The sequence below is a fragment of the Dromiciops gliroides genome, chromosome 6 (genome assembly GCF_019393635.1).
Source record: "Dromiciops gliroides isolate mDroGli1 chromosome 6, mDroGli1.pri, whole genome shotgun sequence".
NCBI classification, from domain to species: domain Eukaryota; kingdom Metazoa; phylum Chordata; class Mammalia; order Microbiotheria; family Microbiotheriidae; genus Dromiciops; species Dromiciops gliroides.
Genome location: NC_057866.1, coordinates 93,384,060 through 93,404,053, shown reverse-complemented (window position 1 = coordinate 93,404,053; position 19,994 = coordinate 93,384,060). Strand labels below are relative to the sequence as shown.

General features: G+C 43.6%; 1 protein-coding gene across 1 annotated transcript in view; it reads right to left on the bottom strand.

Moving 5' to 3' along the window:
• The window catches only part of LRPAP1 (LDL receptor related protein associated protein 1), a 45,526-nt gene extending 27,683 nt beyond the window's left edge, over positions 1-17,843 (bottom strand). Inside the window, 3 exon segments of the mRNA XM_043973316.1 lie at positions 2,831-2,975; positions 17,572-17,810; positions 17,813-17,843. Coding sequence (XP_043829251.1) covers positions 2,831-2,975; positions 17,572-17,810; positions 17,813-17,843 — 415 coding nt within the window.
• Positions 17,844-19,994: the final 2,151 nt, after the last annotated feature.

Here is a 19,994-nt window from a genome sequence, read left to right as displayed (position 1 = left end):
CTGAGCCCAAGGAAAAGCTGTAGAAGGATGTGTCCCCAAGCGGGAGAGAGGGGCATAATCTTTCTCTTGACGGCTCCCTTTAACAGTCTGCTATAAGGGCAGAGGTTCCTCCACAAGAGTCTGTTTTCTATGAGTTAAAAAAAAAAAAAAGCCAGTTCTCTTTGAGAGAACGCCCCCCCCCCCCATCACTGAGGCCAATAAGGAGATGCTGTCATCTCACAAAGTACAACACATGCCCTTGGGCAAGGGGCCAGACTGAACAACTAGCTTGTTCCAATCCAGAAAATCAGAGACTCCCCTTATTGCTGCAGTAACATTTAATATAAATTTTACCTAGAATAGAGTATGCTAATGATAATGTTCACAAAGTAAACTTATTACATGCACATACTAATTTCAAAACATGTCAGTTTGCCAAGAACTCAACAAAAATGGCTGCTGTTACAGAAGGACAGCTGCTTGGGTGAATCTCTCGACTGTTCCAAAGCATTATCAGCTTAAATGCTCTGTGCTGTGATTCCTCACAATGAGGAATACTGTACTTACTGCAAGCCAAAAATGTTCAAGAACCAGCAACCTAGTTCAACCCTTTCAGAATTTCCTTACAGTGAGAAGTATCAAAAAAGGGGGCACCTTTTCAGGTAATGAGCTTCTTATTACTGGGCTTGCTCAAGCAGGAGCCATATCATCAGCTCCAGCAGGGGTTCTTAACCCAAGAGCTTCCACTGATAAATTTAATGGCATCATTATCTTGGGTGGGAACAAAAATGACATCTTTATATCAAAAGATTTAGTTTCCTTTATGATCCACTATTTTATTTTGGGTGCTTAAAAGCATTATTCTGAAAAGGAAGGAAATAAGCATTTATTTATCACCTACAATGTGCCAGGCATTATGCTAAGTCCTTTACAAATACCTTGCTTGGTCCCCATGACAACCCTGGGAAATAGGTGCTATTTTTATACTCATTTTACAAATGAAGAAACGGAGGCATACAGAGGTTAGGTGACTTGCCCTGGATCATACAACCAGTGTCTAAGACATGAATTGGAACTTCAGTGTTCCTGACTCCAGGCCTAGCAGTATATCCATTGTACCACCTAACTACCTAAGGGGTCCACCAGGGACTTTTCCAGAATGCAATGAGATCCATGACCAAAAAGATCAAGAACACTGGCTCTAAGGGAAGTTACAGGCAACTCTTGTTTCTGTTATGATTTATAAGTTCTCTTCTAAATCTAAAAATTTATGTCTTTTCAACAAACTCAAATTCAAATATTAAGTACTTACTAATAAGTTTAAGGCATCTGACCTCCAATGTGCCTGTCTCCTCTACAACTCTCTGATTTTACATTAACAGGCTTTGTAGTGTTTTATTCACAAACGCCTTACAGGACAGGTAGAGCTAGTCTTACTGTGCAGATTTTACAGATGAGGAAACAGGCCCCGGGAGGCCAGAGTGACTGCTCTTAGAATTGAGGGTCTTCTTACTGGAAGTTCAGGGTCCTCTTCATTATGACAGAGTTTTTACTTTTTCCTTCCTACCAAAAGGCCCTGATACATGAAGTCTCTCTTTTCTGGGTCCTTCCCTGGAGGGATTCCACCTCTGTGCCCCCTCCATCCCACTCCTAATCAAGAAATGCACTATCCAGGACTGCTCTCAAGATGATGATCACACTTTTGAAGACAGGTAGGTGTGTCAATGCTAATGTACACCGATGATATCATCTGAGGCCATTCCTGGCTTAAAGTGTGCCTGCGTCAAACCAAATCCTGAACATTCCCTGCCAAGGTGACCAGTAGGTGCTAATAGGCCACTGCTTGACTTGTGGTTTGTGAAGCTAAGCTTCCTATCTGGAGGCCAGTGTAAATAGCACAACGTGGCCAAGAAGGGGTTGCTAACCTGGATTTGCTATGTGGCCTGTGCCAATCACTTAGCTCCAAAGCAATCATTTACCTCTTTAACCACATCTGAAAAAAGTAAAGAAAGAATTACCGAAGCCTAGTTTTGGAATGGATGTCTGAGGTCATCAAGTTCAGTGTCCTGCTCCACACAGGGATCCTTTCTATAAGGATCTCCCTCACAGTCAGCCAGCTGGGATACCACCAATGACAAGAATTTCACTACCTGATAAGCTAACCAATTCCACTGATGAACAAATCCACATAGCAGAAAGTGGAATATATACTCAAAAAGATACTTTGTTCTTATTTGAGCTGAAATCTGACTCTCTTGAACTTTTACCTATTGGGTCTAGCCAAGGGTATGTTGGTAAATGCTTAACAAAAGGTTCTATAGAAAAAATGCCTACATTACATTTCTAAGTTTAATTGGTGTTATCTACCTTTTCAGATCTAGATTATTGGCAAACAAAACAATAAATAAAACCCCAATTTGCAGATGTTTACTAATTTCTAGGGTATGAGTGTTCGCATTGAAAATTGGCTCTTAGGAGAGGTTCAATTTGGCCTTAGCCCACCCGTCCTAGTTCTGGCCCACAGAGCCTCACAGAGTGAGTCTAACCTCATTTCCACACTGCAGTCTTTCAAATATTTGAAGATGGTTAATCCTTCTCTTCTCTCAATTAACCATTTCAGGTGCCTTAACTTGTTCCCTGAATGTCAAGCTTTCTAGAGCCTCAACTATGCCATCCACCCTCTTTGAGCGCAGACTGGTGCCCAGAAGCAAACACAATGGAGATGGTGTGTTCTGACTCGGATGGAGCACAGGGAAACTATGACTTCCTGTGGTCTGTGAAGGAAACCTACAATGCCATCAGTGGCACAGGCCAGCGAGACTTAGATTCCTTATAAGAAACCCCTTTATACCATTGAAATTGCGAACAAGCTTGGCTTCTTTTTCTCCGTCATCATCTAATCCTTCAGCCTTCATTTTTTTCCAGTTGAGTTCATCCTTTTCTTGCATCTTCAGATCAACATTGAGCTCTGACATTTTTATGGGAGACAAATGAAGCTGTGAAATGAGAACACAGAAAGATTGGATAACTAGCTGAGGTTTAACCAGGTACGCAATATGCTTGACATTGCTGCTAAACTATGCTACCATAGATGAAGTTTTATAATAGATACTGAAAGATTAGAAGAAAAATGTCAATTTACCATCATAGACAATACAGTTCAAAAGTACCTAGACGCTGCAGGGATTGAAGCAAAACAAATATGTAACAGAAAATGAAATCAGGATATTGGAAAGGGTATATCCTAAATTAATAGTGTTAGATAAGCTTACCTTCCATGGAAAATCCTGCGGTCCACCCAAAATGATGGCTATGTGGTTATATTCAGAAATATGGGTTTCCTATGGACAGTTTCTCTCCTAACATTTTCTTTTTTCTTTCTTTCTTTCTTTTTTTTTTTGGGTGAGGCAATTGGGGTTAAGTGACTTACCCAGGGTCACACAGCTAGTACGTGTCAAGTGTCTGAGGCCAAATTTGAACTCAGGTCCTCCTGAATCCAGGGCCAGTCTGTATCCACTGAGCCACCTAGCTGCCCCTCTCCTAACATTTTCAAGGAGAGTTATTGGTATGGTATAATTCTGTTGACTGGCAGAGGGGATTTTAAACTCTGTTCATTATCTAGGTCACCATGAACTCTTCACATATATGCTGATCTGGTTAGTGAATCAAAGAAATGTAGGAAGCAGGCTCTTTCTTGAATCTGATTCCAGATATGAAGCACAGATACATAGTGACGCTTCATGACCAGTCAGTTAATTGGCACTTAAACTCCTACTATGGAGATAGTCCTACTGTGCTAAGCACTAGGGATGCAGAGAAAGGTAAAAGACAGTCGTCTCTGCTCTCAGGGAGCAACAACATGCAAACAGTTATGTGCAAACAGGATACCTACAGGCTAAGCTGCAAATCATCTCAGAGGAACAGCACTAAAATGAAGGAGGCCTGAGAAAGGCTTCTTGGAAGGGTTTTGTTTACCCAACAAAATCGGTGCCCTTCAAAGGGAGAGTGCACACTCCCTGTTCTCGGGCCAGCCTGGGATATGGATCCCCTTTATTCACTTTCTGGCTCTTCTCAGATAAGGATGAATCCCAGGCTCCTCTCTGCTGCTGATGAGGCAAATTCCCTCTCTGCAGGAAGCTGTTAGCTCCTGGAAGACAAGAAGCCCATTTGGCACATCTTTGTATTCCCATTGTTGCTTTGTACAGTGCCTTGTACCTCACAGGTGCTCACAGAATGACTGTGTGCAGGTGCTGTTCCGATGAGATGTACTGAAATGCGACAAGATCTGTTTCTTCTCTACAGTGACTACTGGCTTTGTATGGAGATCATAAGCATTTACTCGATGGAAGGAGGGCACAATTGTGGAGTCTTGCCTCAGATTCTGCTCTGGGGCTAAATCCAAAAGAGCATAGGCTCTAGAGCCAGAGGACCTGCATTTACTACCTACTCCCCAGAGGCCTTGGGCAAGTCACCGAACCTCTAGAAGGTCTCAGTTTCTTCATCGGTAAGACAAGGGTCTTGGACTACATGCCCTCTGAGATACCTTCTAGTTCTAAATCTTTGATTCTATTATAGCTCTTTTCGCTCTGGGGAAGTGAGTTATTAATCCCTCTCCTCAAGAAGTTACTAATCCAGTCTTCTACACTTTACATGCCATTCTGGTCCCTGTATTGACATATCATACACACACAGCCTTTTGTGTTCACACTCTGCTGCTCAGGTCATTCAATGGTCAGTTTTTAAAAGGGGGTTCTCAAAATGGTCTCTAACTGAAACACAGTAAAACCAAAAGCCGGGGCAAGGCACAAAAGAAACCAGACCTCGAATTCCAGCTTTGCTATTTATTTGTTATGCAAATTCTTTCGTTGGGCAATCTCTCTTTTTCCACTTTCACCAATGACTCAAGTGGAAACTGGGGCACTGAAAGGGCCCACAATGCCATGCTGAAAGTTCTGGATTGGAGGTCAAGAAGGCCTGGGTTCTGATGTTGGATCTGCCATATTTCTATGTGATCCTCTGCAAGGCTTATCTGTAAAGTAAGGGAGAGTGGACAGGATGGGCTTCAAGGTCCCCTTCATCTCTAAATTTACGATTCTATAATCTTTCTGGGCCTCGATTTCTCTAAAAATGAGGGGATGAGATGGATGATCTTTGAGTTCTAAATCCCGTGAGTCTATGAGAGGAGCAAAGGAAAGAAATGCTCCATTTCACTCATATCCATTGTCATAGTGCCTGATGATGGCCTACATCCATCAAATACTGAAATCTTAGCTTATCAGTGTGTCTTAGATTTATTTTAATGACACAGAGTTTACAGGAAAATCATCTGGCTGGCAGCTTTCAGGGATCTTCTCCACTACTGGAGACCATGGAATCTTCTCACTCAGAGGCTGTGTGAAGATCAGTGGGGCGCCTACCGCAAAGGCAGACACTGACTCCCCCTGCTTGGATAGTCAGACTACATCCAGGCTACTGGGGGCGTGCCTGGTGAGCTGGACGGGCCTTGGAAGAGGCTCATTTGGCGCAGTCACTGGCCAGTCCACCTCTCGGCTCTTTCTGGAGAAAGGAATGGACCCTGTATCAAGGCAAATGCTCTAGTTCTTGGTGCAGTGATTTTTGCAAATGTTGAGCGGCAAAGTTATATATAAAGCCCAAGATAAGAATGTGACATTATGTTTGTGCCCATGAATACATTTTGGTGATTGCCAATCTAATCCTAAATCTGTGTTCTAAATAAGCTAAGGCAGAAAGAGAAAACATTTTTGTTTTGTTTTTCATCGAGAACCGAGATTTCTCTCAGCTCCCTTTTGTCTGGAGCAACCAAGATTTCCCATCTTTATTAACAATTTTCCCTGGATTTGTCCAATCCTATCTTCCACATCCTGCTCTATCTGCAGAGGGACGTCTGCTAATGCCTTTGCAGAAGAAGGGAAAGCTGATACCTGACTGAATCAGTGAATAAATATTTACTGAGTATCTATATGCAGAAAAGGCACAGCTATGCATTGTGAGAATAAAGAGTGGCATAAGACATGATTCCCTGCTCTTATGGTGTTTACAATCTAGCTGGAGAGATAAAATAGACACAGCTGAAAACATGAACAGCACAGGGCAGTAAGTGAAAAGAAGGACGCATTTCCTGCTGTTAAAAGCAACCGTGTCAGGCATCCTTTCCTGTGTTGATGACAGGGTTTCATTGCCTGACCAGAAGCAATCTTGCAAAGCCATGAGATCTATTGGCCAGTTATTGTGAACAGTATCTAGCCACTCCACCCTGGCCAGGACTCACCAATATTTATATGGTCATGCTGAAATCATCCCGGGTAAAAGGCCAATTCATTTAGCTACCTATAGTCATGTTTTAGGGCTCTCCTCCCCTCCTGAGAGTGTCGTCAGGATTCAGTTCTTAAAATCACATGTTCCAGGGGGGCTACGCTTGAGTTTTTCTAGAAAGGAGGGAGCTGGTGGGTAAAATTAGCTCTTACCCTTTCTTACTAACTTCATGCCTCCTCCCACATACTTTGAGGCCTCAAGTAAGTTATAGAAATGTTTAAAGCTCAACTCCAAAGCTATACCTTCACAAACCTTCTCCCTGCTCTCCCAGGTACTTGATGATGTTTCTCACTTCTGAATGCCCGGTGTGTTCTCTGTATTTCTCTAGTGTTATGGGGCACAAGGTAGAGCTGTCTGTGCTTCTTCTGTCTTAGCCCTCCACATGCCTGACGCTCACTTAATGAACACAAGGATGATGTCTTTAATAAGCCTTGTATCCTCCTCTAGCACTGCACCTAGTGCTGCTTTGGAGGTGCTGAATAAAGGGTTGTTGATTACTTCTTTTGTTTGTTTGTTTTTTTGGGGCAGGTCAATGAGGGTTAAGTGACTTGCCCAGGGTCACAGGTCACACAGCTAGTAAGTGTCAAGTGTCTGTGGCCAGATTTGAAATCAGGTCCTCCTGAATCCAGGGCCAGTGTTTTATCCACTGCGCCACCTGGCTGCCCCTGTTGAATACTTCTTAAAAATCCAGTTATATTGCTATGGCTTTTTTTTTTTTTTTGAGGATTACAGGGCATTCTCACATAAAATTTTTCATTTAATACTCTCAGGAACCCTGTGAGGGAGGCAGTGCAGGTATTATTATCTCCATTTTATAGACTGGGAAACTGAGGCTGAGGTGACATAACTTACTAAGGGATGATGCCAGGAATTGCACTATCCTCCAAATCTAATTCTATTAAACTGTACCACATGGCTATTTCACAGGTGCTGGGTGAGTGCCCAAGAGCGTAGATGGGATCTTCAGGATCTTCAGTTTCATTAGAGGAAGAACCACTTGAGTTGGGCCTTAGAGGAAGAGGATTTGTATAGGAGAGGGGCATTCTGGGCAGGAAAATGCAACCCAGGCTTGGGAAATGGGGAGGGGGCCCACTCGAATCTATATAGCTGCCAAGCAGGAAACCTGTCCGGTCCCTCGATTCATATACCGCTAGAACCATCTTAGAATCTGACTTCAACCCATTTTCTTTCTTTTTTTTTTTTTTTTTAGTGAGGCAATTGGGGTTAAGTGACTTGCCCAGGGTCACACAGCTAGTAAGTGTTAAGTATCTGAGGCCGGATTTGAACTCAGGTACTCCTGACTCCAGGGCCGGTGCTCTATCCACTGCACCATCTAGCTGCCCCTACCCATTTTCATTCCAATTTGTAAAAGCCTCCAAATCTTGTTACTGGGCAGATAAGCAGACTTGCAATAATGAAGCCCAGTTTACTTCAATTTCCTGCTTTCATCCTAATTCCCCATATACTGAGAAAAATACTGTTTTGTAAACTATTATTAGTGTCTATGTAATTAAATAACATCTTACCTGATGCCCTACAGAAGCAATTTAGTTTTGTGACTTATGGACACGAGAAGTGGAGCGTACAGTTCATGGTCCAGGAAGTGAAGAACAAACTGGGCAGTGGCCATGAAGCCGGCAAACATTTACAAGAGCCATCCCCTGAGCTGGGGAGAGATTAAGCCTTGAATGTTACCAACCACCTCCTACAGCATCAAAGGCTTGTGACAGGAGCTACAGAGGAGGCCAAGAAACTTTAGTCTGGGCTTTTTCCTGATAGGGTAACTGATGTCAGGGTGCCAGAAAGGGAAAAGGGGACGACTTCACTCTTCCTTTTGAACATTCTGGAGTTGGAAGAGACCTTGGCTGCTATTTAATTCAACCAATACCCCAAAGAATACTTTCTATGCCATATCTGACAAGTGGTCATGAGCAATGAAGGGGAACTCCCTGCATCCAGAGACTGTCTATAGACCTCTTGGAGAGCCGCTCCAAATGTTGGATATATGAAGCTTAAATTTGCTCTGTTTGGCCCCACAGAGTCAAAAAGAACACACAAAACTATCATAGCATCTCTAAGTCTTCTTCAGAGCTAATCTTTAGACCAACCTCAATTTCTGTCTAGATCTTTGTCTTCCTTTCAATCAATTACTCTGCTACAGAGGTAGAATTATAGGTGCAAGTCTCAATATTGGGATTTCACTATCATTTAAGTGAAATCTTCCCTATAGCTTAAGTTCTCAGGCTGATTCCAGTCTTTACTCAAGCAGAAGCACCGGCATACTTCCCGGAAAACTCTACCCTACTCTCAACCTTGTATTTCAATTGCCCTGCTTTCCCTGCTGGCTGACATCATCTACTGTTTCAACCTTATTACATGCTGCTACCCTTTGGGCCCCCTGTACTACAGCCATACTGTATTTCTCAGCTTTCCTTGACTTACTGCATTTGCATATATTATTTGCCACATCTCATAGATTCGGGGCTGGAAGAGACCTCAGAGGCCTTCTAATCCCACCTCCTCATTTTAAAGTTGAGGAAACTGAGGATCAGGAAGTCAAGTGACTTGTCCAAGGATGCACAGGTAGGACTTGAATCCAGGTTGTCTGACTCTTTCCACTGAACAAATACTGTCAAAGTCCTTTTTTTTTTTTTTAAAGTGAGGCAAGTGGGGTTAAGTGACTTGCCCAGGGTCACACAGCTAGTGTTAAGTGTCTGAGGCCGGATTTGAACTCAGGCACTCCTGACTTCAGGGTGGGTGCTCTATCCACTGCGCCACCTAGCTGCCCCCAAAGTCCTTTCCTTACATTAGGCACCATTGTGAGTGCTAGCTCTTCCATGAAACTTTTACTGATCCACTGCCCTGCATCCTGGTCAGCCTCCTCTAGACATGCCCCAGTCCTCCCATGTCCCTACTAAGCTTTGACTCTCAGAACACGAAACACATCGAACAGAGAGATCTGAGCAAGGCAAAGGACAATGGTGCCATCATCTGCTGTATCCTGGATGCTATACTTCTCTTAATGGGGCATCATTTATAGAAACCTAAGAATTTTAGCCCTTTTCACAAAACTAGTCCAGTCTTTTCATTTGATAGGTCGAGTCTCAAGAGGTCATGTGATGAGGTGATGAAGCTGGGAATGGAACTGCTGGTTTCTTAACACCTACTATAGTGTTCTCTCCATTATGGTATGCTACCACTCATTTGTTAGATTTTAAAAAAAAAGCAAACTTGTCGCTGCTCTTGAAATCCCACTCTGTTGTTTACCTCTCAGAAAGTGATCATTAAAGAACAATGGCGGGTTAAAGATGACAAATAAAGTTAATCCACTCAGCAAAGCCTTTGCAATAACTGCATCTTATAACTAAGAGCACATTGGTTATATGCAAAAGGAGAGAGTTCCCAAGTAGTTAACATTTAACTGTATAGCAGTCAGGTAATTGTTCTTACCTCTTATTAATTTAAAGTTAAAAAAGGCTAAAAGAACTAGTTAATATAAACAAGCTTTGTAAAGACTCTGTAAAACATTAGATATGAAGTAAAATACCTGTAACTATCAGGATAAAGTAGTAAGAGAACAAACAATAAGCTTTTTCTTCCCCCCAACATGACGGTCAATAGTTCTCTCCCCTTGTCTGGGCCTCAGTTTCAATCATCAAAGTGGATGAGGGGATATCTCTTAGGTCTCTTTAACACTCTAAGTGCATTAATGCAATTCTGTAAGAGCTTCAACACACAACTTGATCCCATGGGGGAGGGGAACGGCCCTCTTATGGACCTGTAATTCTGGACGCAGTACATATTTTTCTTTCCTACAGAATGAGGAGGAGGATATCTAGAATTTATTTGGCACTTTAGAGTTTGCAAAGTGCTTTACAAATATTATCTCATTTGAATCTCAAAACAACCCTGGGAAGTAGGTGCTTTCTTATCCCCATTTTACAGATGAGGAAACTGAGGTAGAGCTCTGTTATGTGACTTGCTCAATTACACAGCTAGTAAGCCTCTGAGGTGGGATCTGAACTCAAGCTGCTGCTTGATGTGGTTTAGATATTACACTGAGTACTATCTTAGCACCCACTGTACACTATTCTCTCTTGTCCGCTACCAGTCACAGCACTGTTGAATTCTGGAGTGGGAAGGACATTAGAAATGCCATGTGGTATTCTTCAGAGAGACGAGCCACACAGTAATCTGTTAAGTACAAGTGACATGCATTGTCACTGTCTGGGAGGTGAGTGGAAAGGAGCTGCACTGGGGTTTATGAAACCTAGGTTCTGGTCCTAGTTCCATCTTCCCATCGCAGTGTGACCTGACTCAAGTCACGGAATCTTTCTGATCTCATGTTCTTCATCTGGATAATCAGTCAGATGACCTCTCAGTTTTTTCCAGCTCTAACATTTTATGGCTCTATAATTATAAACTAAAAATGAGAATTACAAGAATGGAAAGGAGCCTTTCCTCTGGGCAACCCGAAAGGGGCTTATAATTCTTCAAAAAAGATGCCTAGACTTTGGCCCTTGGCTTCTCAAGAAGACCCTAAAACCCCTTCTAGTTCTGAAGCTGATGAAGAGTGCTAGGAGATGTCACATCTTCCACGAAGCCTTCTTGGATTCTTAGCTCAGTACCCTTTCCTCTCTAACCTTATACTGTATTCTGTTTGCACTTTTCTAATGCCCTTATCCTGGGCAGGTAAGCCTACAAGACACCCTAGGGGAGGAAAGAGGAAGCAGCATGCTAAGCCTGGGAAACAACCCCTCCTCATACCCAAGTGGATACAGCCCAAGAACCTGAACCCAGGACCATGGGAGCAGCGGTGAAGAGACTCCCTCACGCCTGCTTCTGCAGGGGCTGCAGCCAGCCTCCTCAGCAGCCCCGGTCAAAAAGGAAACTCTCTCACCCAAGTCCTTGCAATCATCAAGTGGTCCAATAGCAGAAATGGATACGGTTTTATCAGTGGAAATGACATAAAAGAGGATGGATTGCCATGTGCTCTGCTGCTGTACCCTAAGCACCATGGGAACCTTCCATTTTACTTATGCTTCAAAGTTCCTCAATATGTTCTTTCCCATCAGAATGCAAGCTTCCTGAGAGCAGGGGCTGATGCTGCTTTTCTGTTTAAATCCAGAGTTTAGCACAGTGATTAACAAATGCTTTGTCATTTATCCATGTTTGTGTTTCACCCCTTTACAAGGCTATAAACCTGAAGCCTGGAACTTTGTCTCACTTGAACTTGTGTATCTTCTCCTTTACTGAGCCCCACACAAGAGAGAAGGCTGAACGCTGCATCAGACCCTCTGAGGCTCGGTGACCTTCTTAATTTGAGTAACTGGTCTAGTTGCTTGTGCATCAGTCTTCAAATATCTAATATGGAAGTTTTGTTTCTAATTTTATGACTCAGGTTTATTTGTACTATTTGTCCATTTAACTTAGATTTCAACTGTGAAATGGGACTACAATGACCCCCCCCAAAAGAACAACTGAATAAACCTATGATTGAATCAACAAATTATGATATCAGAAATGCTTAACAAACAGCATTCTGAGGTGAGTCTCCACTGCTTTGGGGAGCTTTATGCTCAGCAGAAGGAAACCTATTCTCTTCACATTTTGTATGTGGAGAGATTTCAAGTATGCCTTCCAATGGCATGCTGTCCTTTAACATTTTAAAAAAATTAACTACCTAAGAAATCAGAAACTATCAATGAGCCTTTGTGCTTCCTGGGCACCACGTTTGCAGACGAGGGCAAAAGCCAGGGCATTCCTTAGCAGGTCGTGCTGCATTGCTACTCTTACCTTAGACTACCAGATATTTAAAAATTAATACTAAGGGAGACAAGCATTGCTCTGCAATTACAGCAAAACCTTTTTAAAGTCACTTAAGGAGAATAAATAAATCTTCAAGACAAAACCACGGATGCTATAGGATATCTTTGAATCACATAGCTTCAGGTCAGCATTACTTCTTGAAAAAGGTGGTCCAGTGCAAGAGCCACTGGCCTGGGATCCAAAAATCCAGGCTCCAGCCTCAGGTCTTCCCTACACCAGCTGTGTCACTACGGTTGGTAACTGCTATCTTTGAGCATCACTGCTCTCCCCTTTGAAACATGGAGCCTACCTCATAGGGTTCTGTGTGGAAAAGGCTTCACAAACCAGAAAACCCTAATGTAACATGACAAATCATCACAACTATTCTTCCCTATGCTGCTGAATCACCAGCTCAAAAGCCCAAGGATGATGAGGCTTGCAACACATATTCCTGAGCAAAAGCCACTGATTTAAATCATTTGAAATTCTTTTGTGTAAATCAGGAACTTTCACTTCCCCAAACGCTGCAAAGAATAATTTGTGAAAACCATCATTTATGATCCCACAACGGCATTCGGCAGTAGTGCCAACTAAAACCTCAAATAATTCCTGGCCTAGTCCCATAAAATGAAGATCATTTTAAGTGCATCTGTATTTCATCCATCCTTTTGGCACTTAAGTACAACGACAAGATTCTAATTCCCCAAATTCCACGAAGGTGGCAGAAAGGAAGGAAAGATTCAAGTGGCAAGCCCATTAGTCCCTTTTACGCTGTGTGTATTACTATATGGTTTTGGAAAATTGCTCTGCAAAATTTTGCTTACTTTTTAAACATGATTATCCTGGTTGTTTTTTTTTTTTTTTTGGTGAGGCAATTGGGGTTAAGTGACTTGCCCAGGGTCACACAGCTAGTAAGCGTCAAGTGTCTGAGGCTGGATTTGAACTCAGGTCCTCCTGACTCCAGGGCCAGTGCTCTCTATCCACTGTGCCACCTAGCTGCCCCCTAGTTTTTTCAACCAGACTGTAAACTCAAGATGACCACATCCTCCTTTTACACACCCACCCCCAAAGCTAAGGGATAGGCACACAAATTTGTTGTTGTTCAGTTGTGTGACTCCAAGGACCACAGCATACCAGGTCCTTCTATCCTCCAACATCTATGTCTGTCCACGACCCTATCTATCCACCTCATCCTCTGCCATCCCCTTTTCCTTTTGCCTTCAGTCTTTTCCAGCGAGTCCTGTCTTCTCATTCTACGGCCAAAACACTTGGCACTCAATCATTATTTGCTTAATGAACAGTAATCATCACCTGTCCATAAAAGGTATTCAGTACATGCAGCTGGTTGCTGACTTCATTCAACCCTACTCCTCCAGAAGCAGGGACCTCAGCTCTGCACTGCAAAACGTGTTTTGCAAATATGTTATGATAAACCCAAAGGCCTTCCCCACCAACAGTGAAAATACAGTGGAATGCACAAAGAAAGACCTTCATAAATTGTTGCTGACTGAATGCAAGAGTGAACCAAGGAATGGTGGCCTTGGGTGTAGATCATTACTATGAATACTCTCAGTGTGTCCAAGACTAAGTCAGATCTCAGTAGGATGGGCACTCCCTTTGCCCTACAGATTGCGGCACCTTCTACTGAAGCTTGGCAGCTGGCAGTGCCTCCCTCGTATGTGGCTACTTTATCTTTCTTGCTTTGTGTTCTCTTTACATTTCTTCTGTATGGCTTTCTATACCCTCCTGGTCTCCCTGACTGTATTTTATCCCCAGGGCCTATTACACATTGCCTGTCATACAGAAGGCCCTCAGTGGATACTGGTGAGTGACTGATGGATGGATTTAGAAGCATCTAGGGCTAAAACACATTCCCCACCTGAACCTGCTGCTGAGCTTTTTCTGAAGGTAGAAGAAGCTGTTCTTAAGAGTCCAGACGTTGTCGACCACCAGCCCCAAAGCCAGAGGCTTTTCAGCTCGGTAGTACCTGGGGGACTCCTCAAGCAAAGCCTCCCAGAGCCCAGTGTCTGCTCTGCCCAGCACTATTTAGGGCCTGTGATGGACAGAAAAGGAAAACAAGGTCCAGCTGCTGGTACCAAGTGCTTATAATCTCATCTAAGTCAAAAGATGCAGACGGTTATGGGATGGGAACAGCTACAGTGGTCCAAAGAGTGAGCAAATCAAGGTAGTCTTAGTAGGCATCATGGAGGAGTCGGGATTTAAACGGGCCTGAAGAAGAGAGGAGCTGCATAAATGAGTAATAGCCACAACTGGGGTTTACAGAGAGTGTCAAAGTTATCTCATCTGAGCCTCACGTCAATCCCACTAAGGCCATGGGGACACATCACAGGGATAGCAATGAAAGGTTCACTGGCCTAGGGATCCAGGAAGGCGTGCCAGCTTCAGCTGACACTTGTTTTCTCAGCTAGAAAGGGAGGGCGTTAGACTGAAGGATGCTGAAGGTCCCTATCAGCTCTCACATTCTATGAGTTCTTTCCTTCTTTCATCTGGGGAGCAAGAGACAAGAGATGATTGTAAAGAGCCTTGAACCTCTGGCTCCAGAGTGGGGATCTGAGTAATCACCACCTCCAAATGAACAAGAGAGGTCACTTTCCTGTGCCCCAAATGCATCTTGCTTATTATTCCTAGCTGACAAGTAAAGAAAGTGCAGCCCAGAGCGGCCAAGTGTGTTGAGCACAAGGGCCCAAAGGTAGGTACCTTTACTCTCAAGCCTTCCCAATCAGCTCTGCCTGCCTTTCTTTTTTTGGGGGGGCGGGGGAGGGGCAATGAGGGTTAAGTGACTTGCCCAGGGTCACACAGCTAGTAACTGTCAATTGTCTGAGGCTGGATTTGAACTCAGGTCCTTCTGAATCCAAGGCTAGTGCTTTATCCATTGCACCACCTAGCTGCCCTCTGCTTGCCTTTCAATGACCAACCAGAACCCACCCCTGTAGCTCACACTTCCTCCTCTGGAGTCCTCTAGCCCAAACCCAGGACCTCACAGAGCTTGATTAGAAACTGCCTGATATTTATGCAGTCTCTCCCCTCACAGCACAGCACATATCCATTCTAAGTCTAGTAGAAAGAACATTCCGTTTGGGGTCAGAAGGCCTGGGTTTTGTCCAGCCCCATGCACGCCCTTCAGAAATCACCTCTGTTGGGCCCCTTCCTCTTTACAATGGTGACAATACTTGCTGGTCACTCCCCAATCTAAAGGGGTATATAAACACAAGCTCATCATTGTTAAATTAATTATTGATTTAAACATCTCTGACTGCATTTGAGTCTAAGGTTTCTTTACAGTTAAGATTCTTCTACTGACATCAAACCACAATAGTTTGGACCTCTTTGGGCCCTGGTAAAAGGGGGATAATAATCTTTGCAATGCCAGCCTCACGGGAGAGCTTGGGGCTTGCAACAAGCATCAGGAGCTAGAACAAGGGAGAGCTGCTATGGTTTGGATGGAATGTGGGTTCCTGGGAGGGTTCTCCCTTTAACTAGAGGTATTCAAGAGGAAGCTGATGATGACCTGCTGGGGCCTGTGGGTCCTCAGCAGGGTAGTGGGTGTACCAGATTGCCTCTGGAGGCCCTTTCACCTGAGATTCTGTGGTTTTTCCACATTTAATTAATTATATCTCAGTCCCACATCAATACGAGTTCAAACTTTAGAACTTTACTCTTGCTTTCTCTCTCCTCTTTTCAAAAAAGTCATTTACTCAAATTCCACAAATTCTACCCTGCTGTTCTTGTTCTTCAAAGCATCCAGGGCTCTTTCAGGGAGAAGCCCTAAATCTTCCACCATACAACCTGCAGGGTGTATGACCTTAGACAAGTCATTTCCTAAGAGCCTCAGTTCACACATCTCTAAAATAAGGCAGCTGGGCTACTTGGTGTCTAGGGCCCTACCAGCTCTGACATTCTGGAATTTTTGTTGTTGTTGTTGTTGTTGAGATAAGACATGGTCTTACAGAAAGTCACAATACAAGATGAGTATGTGAGAGGCACAAAACTATGACTAGAACATCAGAAAGTCAAAGAGGAGAGTGGAATGGCTTTCTGGAGGAGGTGGTGGTGTAAGTAGAGAGGAAGCTGTAGTAACAGACGAAGAGGCCAGTTTGATCACAGGAACATGATCAACAAGACTTATCTGTATATGGGAGCTAAGAGAGAGGAAGGAGTCCAAGACAATTCCAAGGTTTCAACATGGGAAACTAGATAAAATGGTTTCATAGAGAAGTGTAATGTCAGAATGAAGAGAAGCTTCAAAGGAAAAGATAAGAAGCTTGGTCTGGAATGTGCTGAATCTGCGGTGCTGGCGGGACATCCAGGGTCCTGGGGCCAGGTGAAAATGCAGTTTAGTGGCTGAGAAGAGGGCCAGGACCAGAGACATGTCAGAGGGATTAATTCTGTCAGGAGAGAATGAACAGTCAAGATAAAAAGGGCCGAGGGCTGATCTTTGGGAAAAGTGGACATTAAAGGGCATGAAAGAGAAGTAGCCAGGGAAGAGGCAGGGGGAGAACCTGATGAATGGGATGCTTCTTTAGTGGAGATTAGAAAGTGGTCAACAAGTGTCACTGGAAACAGATGGGCCACTGCATTGAATGGGTTTATGTCCCAGAGCTAAGATGGGGAAGAGACTGAAGGAGAGGGAAGCCAGATAACCCACCTGCAGATAGTCACAGAGATAGATGGTTAGATGGTGATAAGCTTATCAGCCAGCTCTTCCCACCTCCACACCCTATCCTCCGCATTCAGCACAGTGCTTGGCACACAGCAGGCACTTAATAAATGCTGAGTGACCCACTGACTGACACCTACAGCGTAAAGACTTGAGAGTCAGAAGACTTCGGCTAAGACCAGGGTAAAAGCCCTGCCTTTGTCAACCACCAGTTGTGCAGCCTCCCCCAAAGTCACTTCCCTTCTCTGAGATCATTTCCACTTCTGCAAAATGAGGGAGTTAGGATGGATGACCTTTAAGGTCCTCTGGGGCTAGGGTTTGAGTCTTGTCTTTGCTATTGCCTGTGTGACTTTGGGCAAGTCATTTCCCCCGCTCCGAGCCTCAGTTTCCTACTCTGTAAAGTGAGTGACTAGATCTCTTGAAATCCTGCTCTGGAGCTATATCCTACGAGCCCTGAATTCAGGGTCCGCTACAGCCCCTGATACCTTGAGCAGGTCACGCCTCTCTACCCCCAACCCCAGTTTTCTTCTCGGTAAAATGAAGGACTAGAGAATCTCTAAGGTCTCCTCCAATTGTCGCTCCTATGAACCTCGGCCAAGGTTCAAAGCCAGGGTCTGCTGTGTGACCCTGGGCTGGTCCCTTGCCCCGCTGTGACTTGGGATGTTAGGGCGGCGGTCATCTTGGCCCCTGGTGCCCGGGCCGCCTCGCACGGTGCTTGGCACATAGCAAGCGCTTAATAAATGCTTACATTTATTAATGACCGACCGACTTACCCGCTTCGCCTTCTCCCAGATCTGGTTCAACTTCTCCATCCGGAACTCGGTCCCGGGCTCGCGCTTTGGGGGAGCCCCGGGCTCATTCTTCTCCCTCGAGTACTTGCCCCCGTGGGCCCAGCCCCCCGAAGGAGCCCACAGCAACCCCAGCCCCAGGACCAGTAGCAGTCCCAGGGGTAACTTCCCACTCAAGGCCAATACTGTATGCCTCCGCACTGCCGCCATCTTTCTTCCCCCCAATCCACGCTCTGCTCCAGGCACCGCCCAGGCATGGCCCTCGGGGGCGCCCGTGCGCGCGCAGCCCTCTGGGACTGGTAGTTTAATCAAGGTCACTAAGAGAAAGGAAGGCATCATGAGAACTACAAAACCCAAGATACTGAGCGAAACAGAGTCCTCCACTCCCACGATCCTGGTTGGTTGCCTAGGCGACTGAAGCATCAGCTGGCGAGGGGCGGGTCGCCAAGGCTGAAGTAGCTATGGTAACCACTGTGGGGGTGTAGCTACAGGTAGGTCCTTGGCCATTCATGGTTGGAAGAAGTTTGTTGTTGTTATTTATTGTTGTTTAGAATCTATGGAGGAGTCCCGCCTCCAGCCCATTCTTCAGGGCTTCATATTACTAGTAAAAATGACCTGTAGGGGCCATATTGATCATACCCCTGCATGTGGGCAGAATGGAAATTTAAAAACTCATGTCTTTAGTTCTAAAGTTTTCAAAGTACTTTCCTCTCAATAATTTTGTGAGGTCATAATAATATTACTAGCTGACATTTCACGGAGGGCAGCCCCCTTGTTCCTACCCATCCTAAAGGTCAAAGGTCTAAATGAGCAGGAAAGGAAGATGACCTGGTCACAGGTCAGAGGGAGGCATGACAGATGGTCAGTATCCTTGAGATAGGAAAAGAACAGGAAAGGAGGCCTCCATTATGTTGGGTGTGTATTTTATGAAGAATTTATGATGGCAAAATGAGAGAGAATTAGAAGCCATGGGTGTGTTGTAATCTGTAATGGACAATGGATTCATCGGAAGATATCGGTCTACCCCATTTTCATCTTTATAGATATTATCTCATTTGATTCTCACATAAGTCTATGAGGTATAGTTATCATCCTGTTTTACCGGTGAGACAGCTGTGGCAATGAGAAGTGAAATGACCTGTTACAAACAGTGAGACATAAAAAAATCACATCTGTTAATATCACCACTGATCTCATCAGAAAATTCATTAAGTACTAGGGAGCAGTTAAGCTCACATTGCTGATTATAAGTTTTCTAAAATTCCAATTTTCACTTAAAAAATCGAATTTTATAATCAGCAGCAAATACTGTCAGTTGTTTCCCTTTAAGTAACAAGTTTATTTCTTTCATTTTAAAGAAAATGTCTGCCACATACCTGTATGAAAATCCATGTGGTCAGTTCTTTCAAGTAAAAATGGTGTTCCATGAAAAAAAGTGGCTAGTTCAAGCTCTCAACTCAAAAGCATAAGAGTTTTTTCCTTTCATCGTGCTACAGTATGTAGCAGAAGTGTTTCATGGGTAGTTCTGATTTTGTCACACATTATTAAAAGATGTTCTCAAGGTTAAGATTTAATACAAATAATGTTTTTAATTGATTCATCAAGGAAATTCTTAAGCTTAAACAGGCATTTGAAAATGTATTTGCTTTTTTTTCTTCCTTCTTTCCCTTCTCCCTTCTCACTTCTTCCTCCTCCATCCCTGAGAGTCCTCAGACTATAATAAATGCTATTCAAGGCTATCAAGACTTTTATGAATCCTCAATTTATTACCTAATTTGTTAGCTCTCCCTCACAGCTTTGTGCCTTCTGAAGATTTAATAAGGGTGCCCACTCTGTCTTTATTCGAATCAGTAATCAAAAGGTTAATCAGTACAAGGCCAAATACAGATCCCTAAAAACATTCCACTGGAGTCTTCTTTCCCCATTGACATTGAACCATTAATGACTACCCTTTGAGTGTGATGATTCAATCAGTTCTGAAGGAATTTAACTATTGTGATTTAGGCCTTATCTCTCAATCTTGTACACAAGAATAGCATGAGAGATTTTGTCAAATGCTCTGCTGAAATCTAGGTACGCAATATCTGTTTAACATTATCCTGATCTACTAATCTAGTTAACCAGTCAGAAGAGGAAATGAGGTTAGTTTAGTATAATCTGTTTTTAATTAAGCTATGATGGTTCTTTGTAGATGTTCACTAATGATCTTTTAAATTAATAAATTTTATGTTCCTCCCTGCCCAGGATTTTAAGTCAAATTCTCTGGTGTATAATTTGCAGGATCTAGGGAAATGTCTTTTAGATTAGGGATGACCTGAGCATTTTTTTTAAGTGGGGCAATGGGGGTTAAGTGATTTGCCCAGGGTCACATAGCTAGTAAGTGTCAAGTGTCTGAGGCTGGATTTGAA